The sequence below is a fragment of the Apteryx rowi genome, unplaced genomic scaffold, assembly GCF_003343035.1.
Source record: "Apteryx rowi isolate R43461 unplaced genomic scaffold, aptRow1 scaffold_27, whole genome shotgun sequence".
In the NCBI taxonomy this organism is placed as follows: domain Eukaryota; kingdom Metazoa; phylum Chordata; class Aves; order Apterygiformes; family Apterygidae; genus Apteryx; species Apteryx rowi.
Window position 1 is genome coordinate 951,599 of NW_020449085.1, and position 15,057 is coordinate 966,655.

Below are 15,057 nucleotides of genomic sequence, written 5' to 3' on the forward strand. Positions count from 1 at the left end.
AAACATAAAAAACCGTAGCAGCCGAAAAAGCTGCAGTAACGCAAATCAAGGAACTGCACGACATGCCACGCTCTGGGTACTGTAAGCTCTCCATACAGCCCAGATTTTGATCAAAAACGTTATCTTCTGACGGCAGCTGTATTCAACTTTGAAGTCCTTGGAAACTATAAAACGAGGTTATAGCTCCGTTCAATGTAGTTGCAAGGCAGGGAACATCGGTGCAATAGGGACCGCATGACAGGGCAGATGGACCTCYGTGTGTCTTGTATTACTACCAAAATACATATAATCACAGAAGCATTAGTAGGAAGAGACTTCTGGAGGTCTCTACTCCAATCCCCCGCCTGAAGGATTATTGCCAGCATTGTATGAATTTGTGTACCTGCAAATATTTTCTTTAAAGGGCTATATAAGACCAGGATCACGGTCTGAAAGATGATAAAAGGAATGAGAGAAACTTACCTTTTTGGAGCACTTGGTTGTGGTTTTAAGACAGCACTTCTTGTGACAAGCATATTTACACACTGTAACAATGGAAAAAAAATATTTAGCAATTCAAAACTTCAGGCCTCTGCACGAATGCAAATTGATTAGCTCCTCTCAGGACGAGCAGGTCAAAAGCACATAGAATTTGCATTTGTCAGGGGGCAAGCCTATATTAGATCYGCCCAAACAACAACAAAAGAATGAACCCTTTAATTTTAAAGGCACCGTATTTAAGTCTCTGTAACATTAAAAAAAAAAATCTGACACATCAACTCAGAAAATAATCCATGAGTCACTTGGAGCTATCAGACATGGATACGCTTAAAGAGGTTGGAAATAGCACCTAATTTTTACACTTCCTGCATCGGATACGAGCCTTAAATACCATAAGGTTGGCACTTTCAACTTAATCAAAGAAACATTGGAAAAAATGAAAAAAATAGATCAACATCTCCCGGTTCCTCTTCCATTTTCCTGATCTCCTCAAACGTTCAGATGCTTTGAAATCAAATGGTCTAAACCAAAGCAACATGTCACGGGCACAAGACCCACAAAAACTGTGCAGCCTGGAGCTGTAGGACACGTTTGCCATTCCTGCCTCACCAACTCTCCTTACCATCTATCTTAAAGCGCAACTTAAGTGTTGCTTGACCAGCATCCAGCCACGGGACAAGACTTGTAATGCAAAGCTCCCAAGCACAGAAGTAAACCTACTGCAGGGACTGCTGTGTGATGAACTTACTAGTTGGCTTCAGAAGCCCTTAAGATGGCCCAAAAGCTAACCTCTTATGAAAAATGCAAGGTATTTGCGAGTCTGGCGTTGCAGGAAACAGTAGCGAACATCTGTCAGAGCCTAAAAGCCATCGCTGGGGAAAACGAGCATGCGGAAAGTCAAACAGACCATGCTTACATTTACAAACAGAAGCCCTGTCCATTATCCAGATCAAGGAGGAACAATATTCACAGTAGGTGGGGATGCTGTACTGGGTGGCCTTAAAAATGTGCCCGTTGTGCTCTTCCACCTAGGACAAAACGCAGGGGGTGGGAGTCAGTGGTGAGTAAAAAGAGCTGGACGCACAGCCTGCTGCAAAATAGGTTGATGAACAAGGTCAGCTTTCTGACACCCTCCTTCCTTGGCAGTGGGGGCTTTTATTTAGAGCAAGTTTGCCATTTGCATTTCCTTTTTGGACCGATTACCAGCCCAGAGGTGTGTTTAGTCCAAATTTTCCTCACTGACAGCAGCCAGTAGTGGAGGCTTAGAGAGAAAGTATAAGAAGCAAAGTGCTCCTTCCCCTCATTTGCCCTCCCAGTATCTGGCAAACTGATTTAAAGACTGTTGAAAGCAAACACGTGCAGCCAGACCATCACGTTCAAAGCTATGAAGGCATCAGCATATGGAGCATGTTTTTAGAGAACGACCTCTACTGGTCTTTGCCCTGAATGTAAATGCTAACTTTGAGCCCGTCATTTTGGATACGGCTGTTCACAAGCAAAGCAAACCATCTTGCCAATGTTTGTAGCACATCCTTTCATGGCTGCATGTTCAGGGTGCAGCGTTTGGATCTCGCCATAGGACAGGTTGTTAGCAGGTCTCTTATCGGTTGTAATTCTGGCCACGAGGGCATTAATTCTTTAACGTACAGGCCTGAAGTGCTCAACTCACCACATCTGCTTCTTTTTTTCTTCTCTTTTTTCTCTCCGTTTTTGGCACCTAGTATTAAAAAGAGATTTAAAGTGTATTTATGGACAATTTCAACAGGCAAGGTCCACAGAGGTCTCATCTCTAACCCTTTTTGTCTCCTTGCATCCCCACCTGCAGCCCCAGGACAGTTGCTCCAGAGAGCACTAAGGATGGAAAGAAGCTGTCCAGAGCCTGGTGGGGACCAGCCTCCTCTGCTAKAGGTGCTGGCCCTGATCTCAGCAAGCTCTGCAACTTCAGCATTGGGCAGCCCAGGTCCTACCTGCCACAGCTTGGTCGCTTCACCTCAAACCTGTCTAGCCCTCAAGGATATCTGCCTCTTTTGACTAGCAGCAGTAGGTGTCAGGGCTAAAATAGCACGAACTTGGCTTCTATGCCTATGAAACACCCCATTTTCACAAATCCCTTGGGCAACAGTCACAGTTTTCATCTCAGAGCTGGCATTAGCTGTTGGTCTGGCTCCAAGCCCAGCATCAGTGGCCTAAAGCTCTCCGATCTCAGGCAAGATGCCAAAGAAGTACCTGGCACAGCACTGCAGCTGGAGCTGATCCTCAGCTGATCCCAAGAACACCTGCCTAGAGAGCCAGAGGAGAGAGTATTTGCTCTCCCCCGTGCATGGTACAATAAACACCATCTTCCAAGCCTAGCTTAGGATCCAGTGGTTGTTCTTGCAGGAAAATATGGAGAAGAAAGTGAGGAGCTCGTGTTTGTGAAAGGCAGTATAAACACACTGCAAGATCTGACTGCTCTAATGACTACCTAGACCCTGAGGACAGTCACTGCCCAGCTCTGTCCCCTTCTCCTGCAACCAGACCTGATGCTGAAGGACATCCTCCTTAAGGAAGAGGCTGAGAGACTAGGAAAAAAAAAATCTCTTATAAAAGCAATATGCTGACTGGACAGGGCATCTGAACATGCTCTCAGAGCCCTAAACAATTGTGCAGAACTTTCACCTGTTTTTTCTCATCTCTCAAATATGCAAAGAAGAAAGATCACCAGGAAGTGCCTTTCCAACTGTCCAGTGTTGCAGTTTTGCCCTGGAGACACACTCCACACACTGGCAGTGGCCTAGGGCCCTGCTCAACCCAGAAATGAACTCAGGTTTGCTAAGCCCACAGTGCACCACAACCAGGGAATCATGCCTTGTGTGMCGGCATATGCTGTCCACCTCGGCCCTTAGGACATGCTGAGCATGGGTGACTCTCTCTCTATGGCTCAGTGCTCAGTTTTTTCCATCCAAAGTCTCTCAGAAAGCCACAAGCCGTATCTGCGCAGAATGCTCAGTACAGAGAATCACCCAAAGGCATTTGAAAGTCTCACTTGAACCTCATCCCTGAAGTCTCCCCTCCTGCTTCCAAGGGCTCCCACCCAAGAGTCACTACAGTCTGCGGATGAACTCTCCTCTCCATCAAGGTCACTGAAGACGTGCTGCCAGTGCAGCTCCAGCAAGGGGATCCCTCAGGAAATCCCACAGAGGTCCTGGGCAAGGCTGCCCAGGGCCATCTCCCATCACTGACCCCCTCACTAAATGAGTGAGGCAGCAAAAAGAGTTGCCTGGACCAGTGGCCCCGCTAAGTGAGATGATGTAACCCCTTTTTGGTGGTCAAGGACTAAGCAGAAGAGAAGATAACAGTCTCCAAGGTTCCCACATGCCTATGCAGAGCACCACCCCACAGAAAGACAGTTTATAAATCTTCAGTGGGCTAAGAAAAAAGTGACAACTACCTTCACTGCGGTGTAGTCCAGGGGCTTGTACTCTATCATATATTCATCCAGAAAGACTTTGAAGGTATTGACCCAGACTTTAACTGGAGACTCACTCCAGTCCCTCTGTTCGAGCCTCATGGTCTTCTCCAAAATCTGCTCAAACAAGGCGTACAGGTCCTTATACCGGATGCTTTTCCCATCATCCATCTTTAAATAAACAGAAGCAAAAAGAAAAGAGATTTTTATATTCACCAGACTGCCTTTTCTGCTCYGAACAATTGTTTTAGCATGACTGGCATCCAACTGCTTTGGAAAAGTACAAGTATGACTAAAAGAAGGAAAAAGGAATCATCTAATACAGAATTGTTTCATGACCGTAGTCAGGGAGCTTCTTAGTGTATGGAATACCTGGGGAGCTGCCACGAGCTACATTAAACGCCTGTTTGCGTAATATCATAGAGGGAACTTTTCCTACAGTCTTGGCACTAACATGGCCTGGCTCAGTGATTGCTGTGAAGATTCAGAAGCAGCAGAAGAGCAGAGCTCCATGTTTCTCAGAGGTCCACAACCCACAAATCTAGCACAAAGGCTTCCAGACACTTTGGGTGGCAAATAGGAGTTTACTGACTTACTGCCATCTCCCATTTGACTGGGAGCAAGCTGTGAGTAGGAGACTAGAAACCTCCACTCAAAGTATGCTGCTGAGGGCTGGCTAATGAGGAAGCATTAGTCTGAATTTACAATGTTATGGGACCAAATACAGAGCAGGAGCACCTTTCATTTGGGCTAAGCAGACGAGGAATGAAAGCATTGGCACCTTCATACCACTAAGAGAACTCAGCGCACCTCATTTCTTCTGAACGGTGAAGGTCCCACTTGTCGCGCTGTCACTTACCGCTAACGCCGAGGAGTAAAAGCTGAAGATGTTTTGTCGGAACTCCTTCAGTGCTTTTTTGAACACGACATCCACCAAAGTGTCCTTCTTACTGTCCTCATTATCCAATTCATTCATCTGAGAAACCAAAGCATTTTATGCACTAATACAACTTGTGCTGAGACAGAGCACTATGTAAGGTTGGTGTCATCTGTGAACTCAAGAATAGTCTCCACTGTGTTATTACAAGGCAGTTTCTACCGCCTGCAAACTTAGCACTTAGAAACTTGAGGACTTCCCTGCAGTCTTCCTCTCCTAGCCTCCTGGGTCACTCAGTTGTGATCGGGGTCAGCTCAGAGCAACGGAAGTAGCAAAGGTGCTGTGTCTGTGCAAAACGACTGTGTTACGTGTGCATGGCGTGCCCACCTTTCCTCCCACTCCTGCCCTGGTGCACATTGCCACGCTGTGCACGTTTGGCAGTTTTGCAAATGCAACTGAAGCTTTCCCCTAGCTGGATTATTGATATTGCTACTGCTCCCCACAAAAAAAAAAATACGGTTTTGCTCCCTCTGTCTGCTCTTTGTGCTCTCTCATGATTCAACTGGAGTGGTAATGACAGGCTTTACCTTTTTTAGGAGAAATTCATCCATGCTTTTCAAGTCACTAGCACTGGTTATGATCTGCAGCGAGTCGTTCTGCCATTGCACGGGCTCCAGAGCTACGTTGCTGATCTTGACGCTGCGCTTGCGCTTCACTTTGGGAGACGGCTCTTTGTTCTCCTTAAATTCTTTGCGGTAGAGTCCTGACAGCTCTGGACTCCGTGGGGGTGTCAGATGGTGAGGACCCAACTCTACGGCTGATAATTAAGAAGGGGAAGAGAGAACGAAGTGGAGGTTAGTTATCTTTTTCTCTGGCTGCCCAGAAATGCTGTAGCAACATTTGTTTGTAACCAACTTCACTGAAGCTCTGCAGTGTATTTTGTTTCTCAGCATCTCCTGCATTATGTGAGATCAAGCTGTAAGCAACGAAAATGTTTTTTCTCAACCACCTAAGGTCTAAAAGAGAAGTAGAGTCCTTTCTCTGGCAGCAAGCAAAATCTGTTTCTTGATGAAGTCTGAATGAGTGAAGAATCAAGCTTAATCTCTCAGAGCTATATTGACAGAAACATGGCAAGGTAACACGTAGGAAAAATAGTTCCACCACTAAAATAAGGAGATAGGATTCAGAATAAACCTGTGGAGGAGAAAAGGGCTATATTTATATGGTACTTAGAGCGAGATTAAATTTTATTTTCTCCACTGGTTTTTCCCTCTGCCGAGAGGGGAAACATCTGTCAACGGCCAGATGGCTGCAGCGAGGATTAGTGACATGGGGATTGTGTCGCTCCTGGAAAATGGAACGTGCTACTCAAAAGGCACAGAATCCACTTCCGAGCAGCACACAGCATCTCCTCACAGGGAGAGAGAGAGTCTGGCCCGTATCCTAATGAATAAAGTGGTAATCTCTATTCATAAAACTATAAGGAAATTTGAAAAGAAATGCTATTTGTTTTCGTTATACTGCACACTGTTTTTTCTGAATTTTTTTTGACTTCTTCAAGACCAGTTTTAGATCCTCTCTTCTAACTTCCTTGCCATCCTTTCAGGTTGGTGTTATCTGTGAACTCAAGGAAAATAGTCTCCACTCCATCAAGCAAAGCACTGAAAAATACATTGGCCAGCACTATGCCCAGCCCAGAAAAGTCCAACCAGTACATCCTTTCGATTTGTGCAAACTCTACTTTGAGTATGGTTTTCTAACTTGCTTTTATCCAGCAGTCTCATCTAGACCATGCATTCATACACAATACTCTAGTTTACAGATACCATGACCCTACAAGATAACCTAATTTTCCTAAATTCTATACCTTTACCCAAGTCATTACATATTGGGCTACACTGTTAAAAGTAGTGTAAAGCCAGCTTTAAAGTAGCTACACCTTTCATCCCTGCTGAGATGGTGAATGCAACTTTTCTGCTCCTTCCGATGCCCTGCAAGCAGCACGCAAGCCTGCCCGGTGCTCAACCTAAACTTACCTTCCCCGAGCTGCAAGCCAGGAATCACCTCTCTGCTCGGCGCTTCTTGCTCTGCATAAAGCTCAAGCAGCTCAGACTGGGTAGCAAGCTTCTCCCTCGGCATCTTCTTTTCCCCCTGCTTCCCCTTCACCCAGAATCTCATCTTGGCTCGTTGAGGCCTGGAAATAATCCATGGAAAGAAAAACCGCCTTAATTAGGAAAACRTCCTTCTACACAAAATCTCCCCGACCTTCTGGCCTTTAAAAAAAAAAAAAGAGTTAAATTCACACAGCTGCTAACAAGGAAACCAGGATACTCATCCTCATAAAATGCAAGAAACTGCAAGCCATACCTACAAGAGGTGGTTTGGGATGGGAGATGTGTCACATTGCTTCAAAACTTTATTGCAATATGAACCTCTTCTAATTGGGCATGTTCACAGTCGCGTATGAAACGTGTCACTGATAGCTCCTCTGCTGCTGATGGCTGGTTTAGCTAGCAAAGCAGCTTTTGAAAACACACTGAATTGGGGACTGGAGCAGCTCCATCAATGCGAAGGAAATCCAGAACAGCACAGGATGGACTTGTCTCCCAGTTCCCCAGCTCCAGCCATACTCCTTACCTCCCATCCGGAGCCAGGTTCTTCTGCGCAGCTGCCAACTTCCCAATCTCACCCTGAGACATGGTTTTATGAAGTTTAGTTTGGCCTTCACCAGATGCAAATCGCTGTACAGTCTGCAACAATTCCAAGCATGAAACCATTTTAAAAACGAGACAGTTCTTCAGATGTCAGGTGACATTCTTAGCAAAAATTTGACATTTCATCTGTTACGACTGAAAAACATGTCCTGATTTCTATCTGCCTACCGATGAAAACACCTAAGGTCCTGTGCAGCTTTTTCAGCCAGAGAAATACTTTAACACACCTTACTGAACTTCTACCTCAAGGTCCAACCTTCTTACTCCTCTAGCAACAGAAGATCAAAATTAGTGTGCACCAAGCCACAGGTCCACATCACCAAGCATGCCAAACTGCTCAGCCAACTGGATCACTCCAGTGGAGTGAGCAGCCCAGCTCTCCATTTYAGAAGAGCGATGTTACCCACGATAAAGCGATTTGTGGTGTTTCCAGCAACAAAGGAGCTGTCAGTACGCGGCACCTTCAACCATATCAGTACATCCTTGCAGAATCTGCCTCTCCTCCTTAAGCTCTTTTTGTGGACTTTGCAGGGGAAAAAAAAAAAAGAATAAAAGCCCAAAGCGTTTGTGCTAAGGGCAAGCTAAAAGGATGCCTTCAGAAATAAGGTATGAAGCAGCTTTAGTACAAAGGATCTCAGCTTTCCATCACCATTTAAAACGCCCTGGGATAATTTTTAAGAGTGAGATGAATTCACAATCAATTAAATGTAATAGCATTCCATGAGCGATATTACATATGCCTTTTTGAAAATGCATTTTTAAATTATTTCACTCTGTTTGATGGTAGATTTTGCACTGCTTCTATAATGCTGCCTGCTGTAGGAGACAATGCAAGAGATGGCATTTTCTTCCCTCTCTAGAGCATTAGGAGAGACGGGCTGCTTTCATGACATTATGTTTTAAGGACTAACAGCCGCTATCAAAAAAAAAAAAAACGTCCTGAGAGGCACTTAAAATGAAGATGTTACCTTAGTCCTAATCTCCTCACATACTCGCAAAGCCTCCACCACTGCATTATGTGAACAATGGTGTTTATCTTGGGAAATACTACTAAATTGCTCTAGTTCGGCTAGAGTGTAGGAAAAAACTATCTGAAAGCCACGGATTTTGTCTTTTTTTACTCTGAAAAGGCCTGTTGATATTTGGAAAAGGATTGCCACCACGTCAGTGGAGAGGAGATCTTATCCTCCCTGGAGCAGGAGGATGAGCTGAAGGTGGTGAGCTCAGCTGTCCTGTTCCTACCGGCCCCGATGGACTCGGAGACCGCCAAAGAGCTGTGGACATTTGTGTCAGTGGGCAGCATAAAAATGTTCTCACTCTATTAAAAAAAAAAAAAAAAGGCAATAAAAAAAAGCAAGCGTTGTTCCCAAAGATGATGAGCGCTAAAAGGCAACACAGTATTTTCCAAGGAGCGTCTTTCTTTCCTTGTCTATTCGACCCACTTATCTAAATGTCTCAACTGAACGGGCTCTGTTTTTAAGCATGAAAGTGTTCCAAACAAAATTCTACAAAATACGGGCTCTAGGGTAGTCGCATTTACCACGTAACGCTCTCCCTCATTTTTAACATTTTTCACCCACGTACTAACTTTCCGACCAGCCGGGAGATGGCAGCACATAAGGCAAAACTGCCGCTGCAAAGGAAACATGAAAGGATTTGTCGTCCCTGTAGTTCTTGTAATTAGGTGATGGTCACATATAAATTGCATATGGACATAGGGGGAAAAAGCAAAACATCAAAAAAACCAAGAAAGTGGTTTGTATTCAGTCCACATGCACTACTTTTTTTTTTTTTTTAAGTGACCCATTTACTTCCATGGATAACATTTTGTTCCGAAGCAACTTCAACATTTCAATCGCTTCCAGTGCTCTGCTGTGTAATAATACCAGATTTCACGGGGGAATTTAATTCCCTTTTCCTCTTCAGAGCCATTTAAAGCGTACTGGTATGCACCGATTCTGGTAGGCTGGGAAAGGGAGCTCTAAGAGCACCATAAAGGTTGCTCTATAGGACATCTGCACTGTTTTATACATCGCAGCTAGTCCACAAGCAGAGCTGGCATTTGATTTTGGAGTACAGCAAAGCAAGTGAAATCTCCGACACAAGCAGGAGACTTTCATTCAAACAAGTCGGTAATGTAGTCTTTAGACATAGCTCAGAGGAAGTTGTTTTGTTTTGTTTTAAATCAAAACATGTATAAATCCTGTTCTTCATCGAAGGAATGCATCTGTGAGCCAAGACCCAAAGCTGATGTAACTTGAGATAATTAAAAAATCGGGATAATTAGACAACAAATAATGCAAGCAACAAAGTGCTTGAACACAGCGGTATATGGACCTTGATAATCTGTGAGAGCAAGGAGGCACATTTTCCTGGAGGTACCTTTCCTTAACCGTGAGACATGGGAACACAGTTCTTGACAGAGGGGAAAAACTAGTTCCGTTAAAAAGGCCTTTTTACAAGGCAAAACACAGCAGAGAAGATATTGCTTGGATGTTAAAAGGACTGAAACGGGGCCGCTCGTTTACAGGTGTGCAATAGGAGAAGGAGGGCTTTCTGCCATCACGGCGCACGATGAGATGGCTGGACGCGGCACACAGCCTCATCATCAAGATGACTTTTTAAATTTATTTTTGCTGCCTGCAGGCCCCTCTGGGACAGTTTGCCTCTCTCTGCTATTTGTAGGGAGACGAAACTTGCTCTCAGTTGGCCTAATCAAAGGATTCAACCTCCACCGAAAGATCTTGCCTCCCTGCATCTCCTAACCATTACTATTGTGAGTCTCTCTGCTCTGTCCCCATTTTTGATCTATTATAGTCCAATGTTTCCTCTGCTACCACAGCAACCTCTCTAGGTTTTGAGACTAAGTAGTAAAGCCATTTTGGGGGTGAAATCCTTCTGCACGCTGCCTTGAAGGACTTCCTAAAGTGCAACGCTCACTCTGAACAGCAGCTTAGGGCAAGAGCTCTTCTTTCATTGCTGGCTCTTCAGGCATGCTTGGGATCAGCTGGTGACAAATTACAGAGATACTCAGACTAGTGCTTGTGAATTCACGGCTTTGGTGCAGAGGCTGGAGCAAAATACATCACAGCGTCATTACCCACGTCCCCCTCTCCAAGCAGTCTCTGCAAGAGCCTCTGCTGAAGGAGAACTAAATGCTTCAGAAGATACTGCAAGTGTGGTTTCTCTCACCTAGGTCACCTATTTCTCTCTTCGAGGAAAGCTCTCCAGGCTTAGGTGCAAAACAGGAGCAGTATTAATATGTGCTGAACATAGCCAGGGAGGGATTTCTCCCACCTCAAACAGTTGCACCTTGGATTTTGGTTCTGGCCAAAAATGCTCCCAGCCCTTGTTGCTCTGGGCTACCCTGGACCATCGTGCTCTGGTGGGACTCTACTTACCCAGCTGGCGATACAAACTCACTGACTCGAGGCTCAAGAAACCCCCGGGCAAGACGGGCAGGCTCACGCCAGTACAGCTGGTGAGTCCTCACATGCTTAACTTTGCAAGGTCACATGTGGTCTTTCTTTCCTGTATCCAGCAGCCTTTTGGCCACTGAGCTGCACATCGAAACCAGCAAAAGAGGCCTTTGGGGCAGTAGCAGCCGGGGGCAGGAGCAATATGAATAAGCTAGTCACTAAAACGACAGGCACCCTGCACACGGAGGCTGCCTGACTGGCCTTCAGATGGACATCACAAGACATCACAAATACGCCTACGCACGTATTCTGGCTTGTCCAACACACATCAGTACTGCTGTATTGCAGGCTGCTTCACGACTTGCAACACCCGACCAGGCTCCGCTGTTCCTTGGGAACGAACAGCCCCTCCATCTCGCTGCTAAAAGCGGCTCTGCCTTAAAGGTGTGCCGGTCCTCACGCAGAGGAGCCCCAAGCCAAAGAGCTGGTCCCAAACGTGCAATACAGAATACAGATGGAAACACTGTACACGGTTTTCCAGACACACGGACGTACAACGTCGCTGCACGCGCAACGTCACGAGTAGCACTGGCGAGGAAGCAGGGCTGGCCCGCGGTGAAAGCCCGACCACCGGTTAGAGCTCGTGATGGAGCGCAGCGGGAAACAGGGAGGCAGGAGGAGAGCGGAGACACAGTCGGCACCTACTACTACTTGCATGCAGTGACAGCTGTTAAACCCGGTGAGCAGAGGCGCAGGAGCAGTTCGGATGAGCGGTATGACCTCGAGCCCTCCCGAGGCCGGAGCTTGCCAAGCAGTGAGCCCACCACCTTTGGCATCTCGGCAGAGATTTCCAGGGGGAAAGATTTCTACGGCTAAAGAGCTACTGCTTTGTAACAGGGTAAGCCTCCAGGAACACAGCACGGCACAGCGCCTCTCCCCGAGCTTTCCCCAYGCTCGGAGGGGTTTCTTCGAGCATTTCCGGGGAGCCGGTCTGCATCCGACCTTGCCAGCCAGCGAGACTGCAGCAAGGGGAGCTCCAGACGAAAAAGCCGGCATTGAACATCAGCTGAGGAGAGCTCACGGCCCCTCTGCCCACCAAAGCTCCCTCAGCGYCGCGGGCACTTACGGAGGGACAACCTCCGGGCAAGCACGCCTTCGCCGCTGGGAGTTGCCTCCCAAAGATGCGTGGGTGCTTTTAGCGGTACCCCTGCAAATTTTGCTTCTCGTTCCTCCCTTGCTGATATTTTTTTCCATTTTGGTGTAGGGTCTTTGATTCTGTTGGAGTGGGCCAGCCCGATTTTTATTTTTCTCCTAGTGCTTTCGAACGTGCGGTTCAAGTGAAACCAAAGGTGCAGAACGGCAGGCACTGCGTTTGCACGCACACGTGTGTATTTAAGCTCGCTTCTCACCAAACGGGTGGGGGAAAAAAAGGCCTGTCACAGCATTACTTCTACGTAAAACTCTCCCTTTGCTGCGACAAAAGAAGGGAGAAAAAGAACTGAAACACAGCCAAACGAGCTCAGTTCAAAGAGCGGTGCCTTTCAACCACATTCCTGACAGGCAGCACTTCAAGCATTCCTGCCTCAAAAGCCTCGGATGTTTATTAAGAGTAACCATAAAAATTCATAGAATTTATAATCCAATCTCTGCCCCCCTTCCAACGACAAAATTATTCTGGGAAAAAAATTATTGTTTAGTTATAACAAAGGCTATTAACAAAATAAAAGGCATGAAAAGCCCTGTTTAGTTGTCGGCCTTTGGCAAATTTCTTGCAAAGGCAGATTTTAGGATCGCGCGACATATTTGCTGGCTCCATGGCAATGCTGTGGGATGGGCAGAACAGCAAAGGTCCCGACTAAAATGTCAAACTGAACTTTGGTTTTTGTGCCATCAGTCAGTTTTCTGTAGCGTTTATCATCATAATCTCAGTATATGAGTAAAACAGCATTATGTCACGCTCAGTCTGCGTGCTGAGGACATGAGATGCCTCTTTTTTGGATAGTCACCCTTCTACGTGAACATCTATGCCACCTCAGGGCAACAGAAAAAGCGTAAGGGTTTGAATTTGCTGTCCTCCTACACTTCAGAAAACCCCCTTTTCAAAAGTAAGCACTGTCTGTTCTCGGTTTTCCGAAAGCACCTTATCCAGGCTGTAGATGAAGCATGAGAAGCAAACGCTCCGCGTTACACAGCGGCACACGTTCATGTAACACTGTGCTATATAGTGCGTGGACTTGCCAAGGGAGATCAGTTACTGCGATCTGTGCTTGACAGAGCCACTAGGTTGTTTTTTTCCCCATTTTTTTTAACTCACTATTTCATTCCCACTATGTTTTATTGCCCAATTTACCCAGTTTTGCGTTCTCTAAGATATTGTCTACCAGTGTCATTCCAAACAACTGAGGCCTGAATAACCATCAGATACTGTGGCTGAGGATACAGAATCAAAAGTAATGGGAGGCGTGAGATTTATCTCGTTTTCTTTGTTGCTTTTTGGTCAATAACGTTTGCCTTGATCTTTCTCTTTGCATAGACGATCGTGTCAGAAGATACTAGTGGGACTTTGCTATTGAAGGGAACATGGTTTAAAAAAAGTAGGCAGCTGTGCAACACGCACTGCAGCGCTACAGAAAACCTTCGTAAAGCATGGAAGCTGCTCTTGAATCAATGGGGAAAGCAGCCCCTCGGCTCAGAGAAATACAAACGACTTCTCCTTCCATTCGGTATTTGCTTCTGCTGTGTTCTCCGAGTTTACCCGTCTACAACATCCTTGTAAGTGGGAGAAGAAGCGGTGTAGSGATCAGTGCAGCTTAGGTTAGCAAAGAAATGCTCCCGCCTATCCGCTTGCTCCCTTTTTTTTTTTTTTCCACCCCCAACACATTGGAAAATTACCATTTCGGAGTCACTGTAACAGGCCTGCCCGAGCCTGGCTGCAGGCCCTGTCTCAGGATGAGGAGGTTGGTCAGAGGAGAGAAGGAACTCAAAATTGTCATCGTAATCATCTTCCTCCGTATCCCCCTCCCCATCAGCAAAAGTACCTCTAGTCAAGAAATCGGAGCGCGTCCGCGCCATGCGGGCTTTCTTTTTATGGGTCGGTCTGGCAACCTGCTTGACCAAATGATAAAACAGATAACAAAAAAAAAAAAAAGTTTTAAAAATAAAAGGAGATTCTACGGATGTTTGGCATCACAGAGTAGGTCAAATATGGCCTTAAGACATCTCTGAGTAACATTGCATCCCACAGAGAACACACTCTATTACATGTAGTGTGGAAAGGACCAGGAGAAACAAAAGCCGAGACAGCACTGAGAAAATGGACAATAATGGATGTTACCAGGACATACGGTAAAACCAAACGAGACAAGACTGCGGTCTACAGTGTTTGCCATCAGGATTGCAAGATCCTTTTTTTTTTTTTTTTTTTTTCTTTTTTAAACCAAGAGCAACTCTGCACTGCTGTGAATTAATGCTACCTGGGCTTTTTTCAAGCGAAGGCGTGAAAGTCGCCGTACTCTCAATATCCCCCTTCCCCAAACATCCTGCATTTAGCAGCACGTGTGCTTCATAGTTCTCGTCTCTGAAGCATTTGAGGGCAAACTGGCAGAATAAGGGTTTGGGTTGGTTTKTTATTTTTTTTCTTTTTCCCCACCCCATTCAATCAAAAGAGAAAATGAGAAAGCTGCAACTTACCTCTCCTCTGCCAGACCCAGGAATCTTAAAGGGCTTCCTAGCTAGTTCACCTTTGGGAAGGCACTGCGGACTCGCTTCCCTGCTGAAACGCAGCAAAACAAAGGCATTGAAGTTTCTCGGAAAYGCTTTCCTGCAGCGCCAGCCCAGACCTCGGGAGCACGCAAGGATGGAGCGCACGGAATCAAGAACGAATTGCAACGCAACGTTAAGAGTTTTCAGTCGCTTAGAAATCTTCGGGCTTCCGCTTAATGCCACGGGACATGAAGGTCTGAACTTCTGCCTGGCAAATTGCACGTTTCCCTTTACAATGCCTATGTGTGGTATCTTTTAAGTTCTGCATTCTGAAATTTGGCTGTTTTCTCGTAGCATGAAAAGTTTGGAGTGACAAATGGAGGAAAAGAGAGTAATTTTTAATATAGTTTTCATTTT

The 15,057-nt window shown here is 45.8% G+C and overlaps 1 protein-coding gene across 1 annotated transcript in view; it reads right to left on the bottom strand.

Annotated features, from left to right (window-relative positions):
• MYO9A (myosin IXA) overlaps positions 1-15,057 on the bottom strand; it is a 191,584-nt gene that overhangs the window by 12,667 nt on the left and 163,860 nt on the right. The window contains exons 25-34 of the mRNA XM_026068429.1: positions 14,629-14,710; positions 13,831-14,043; positions 7,443-7,555; positions 6,842-6,999; positions 5,393-5,622; positions 4,788-4,904; positions 3,911-4,099; positions 2,150-2,197; positions 1,397-1,508; positions 463-524 (exon numbers count right to left, since the gene is read on the bottom strand). Coding sequence (XP_025924214.1) covers positions 463-524; positions 1,397-1,508; positions 2,150-2,197; positions 3,911-4,099; positions 4,788-4,904; positions 5,393-5,622; positions 6,842-6,999; positions 7,443-7,555; positions 13,831-14,043; positions 14,629-14,710 — 1,324 coding nt within the window. The remainder of the gene's footprint in view (positions 1-462; positions 525-1,396; positions 1,509-2,149; positions 2,198-3,910; positions 4,100-4,787; positions 4,905-5,392; positions 5,623-6,841; positions 7,000-7,442; positions 7,556-13,830; positions 14,044-14,628; positions 14,711-15,057) is intronic.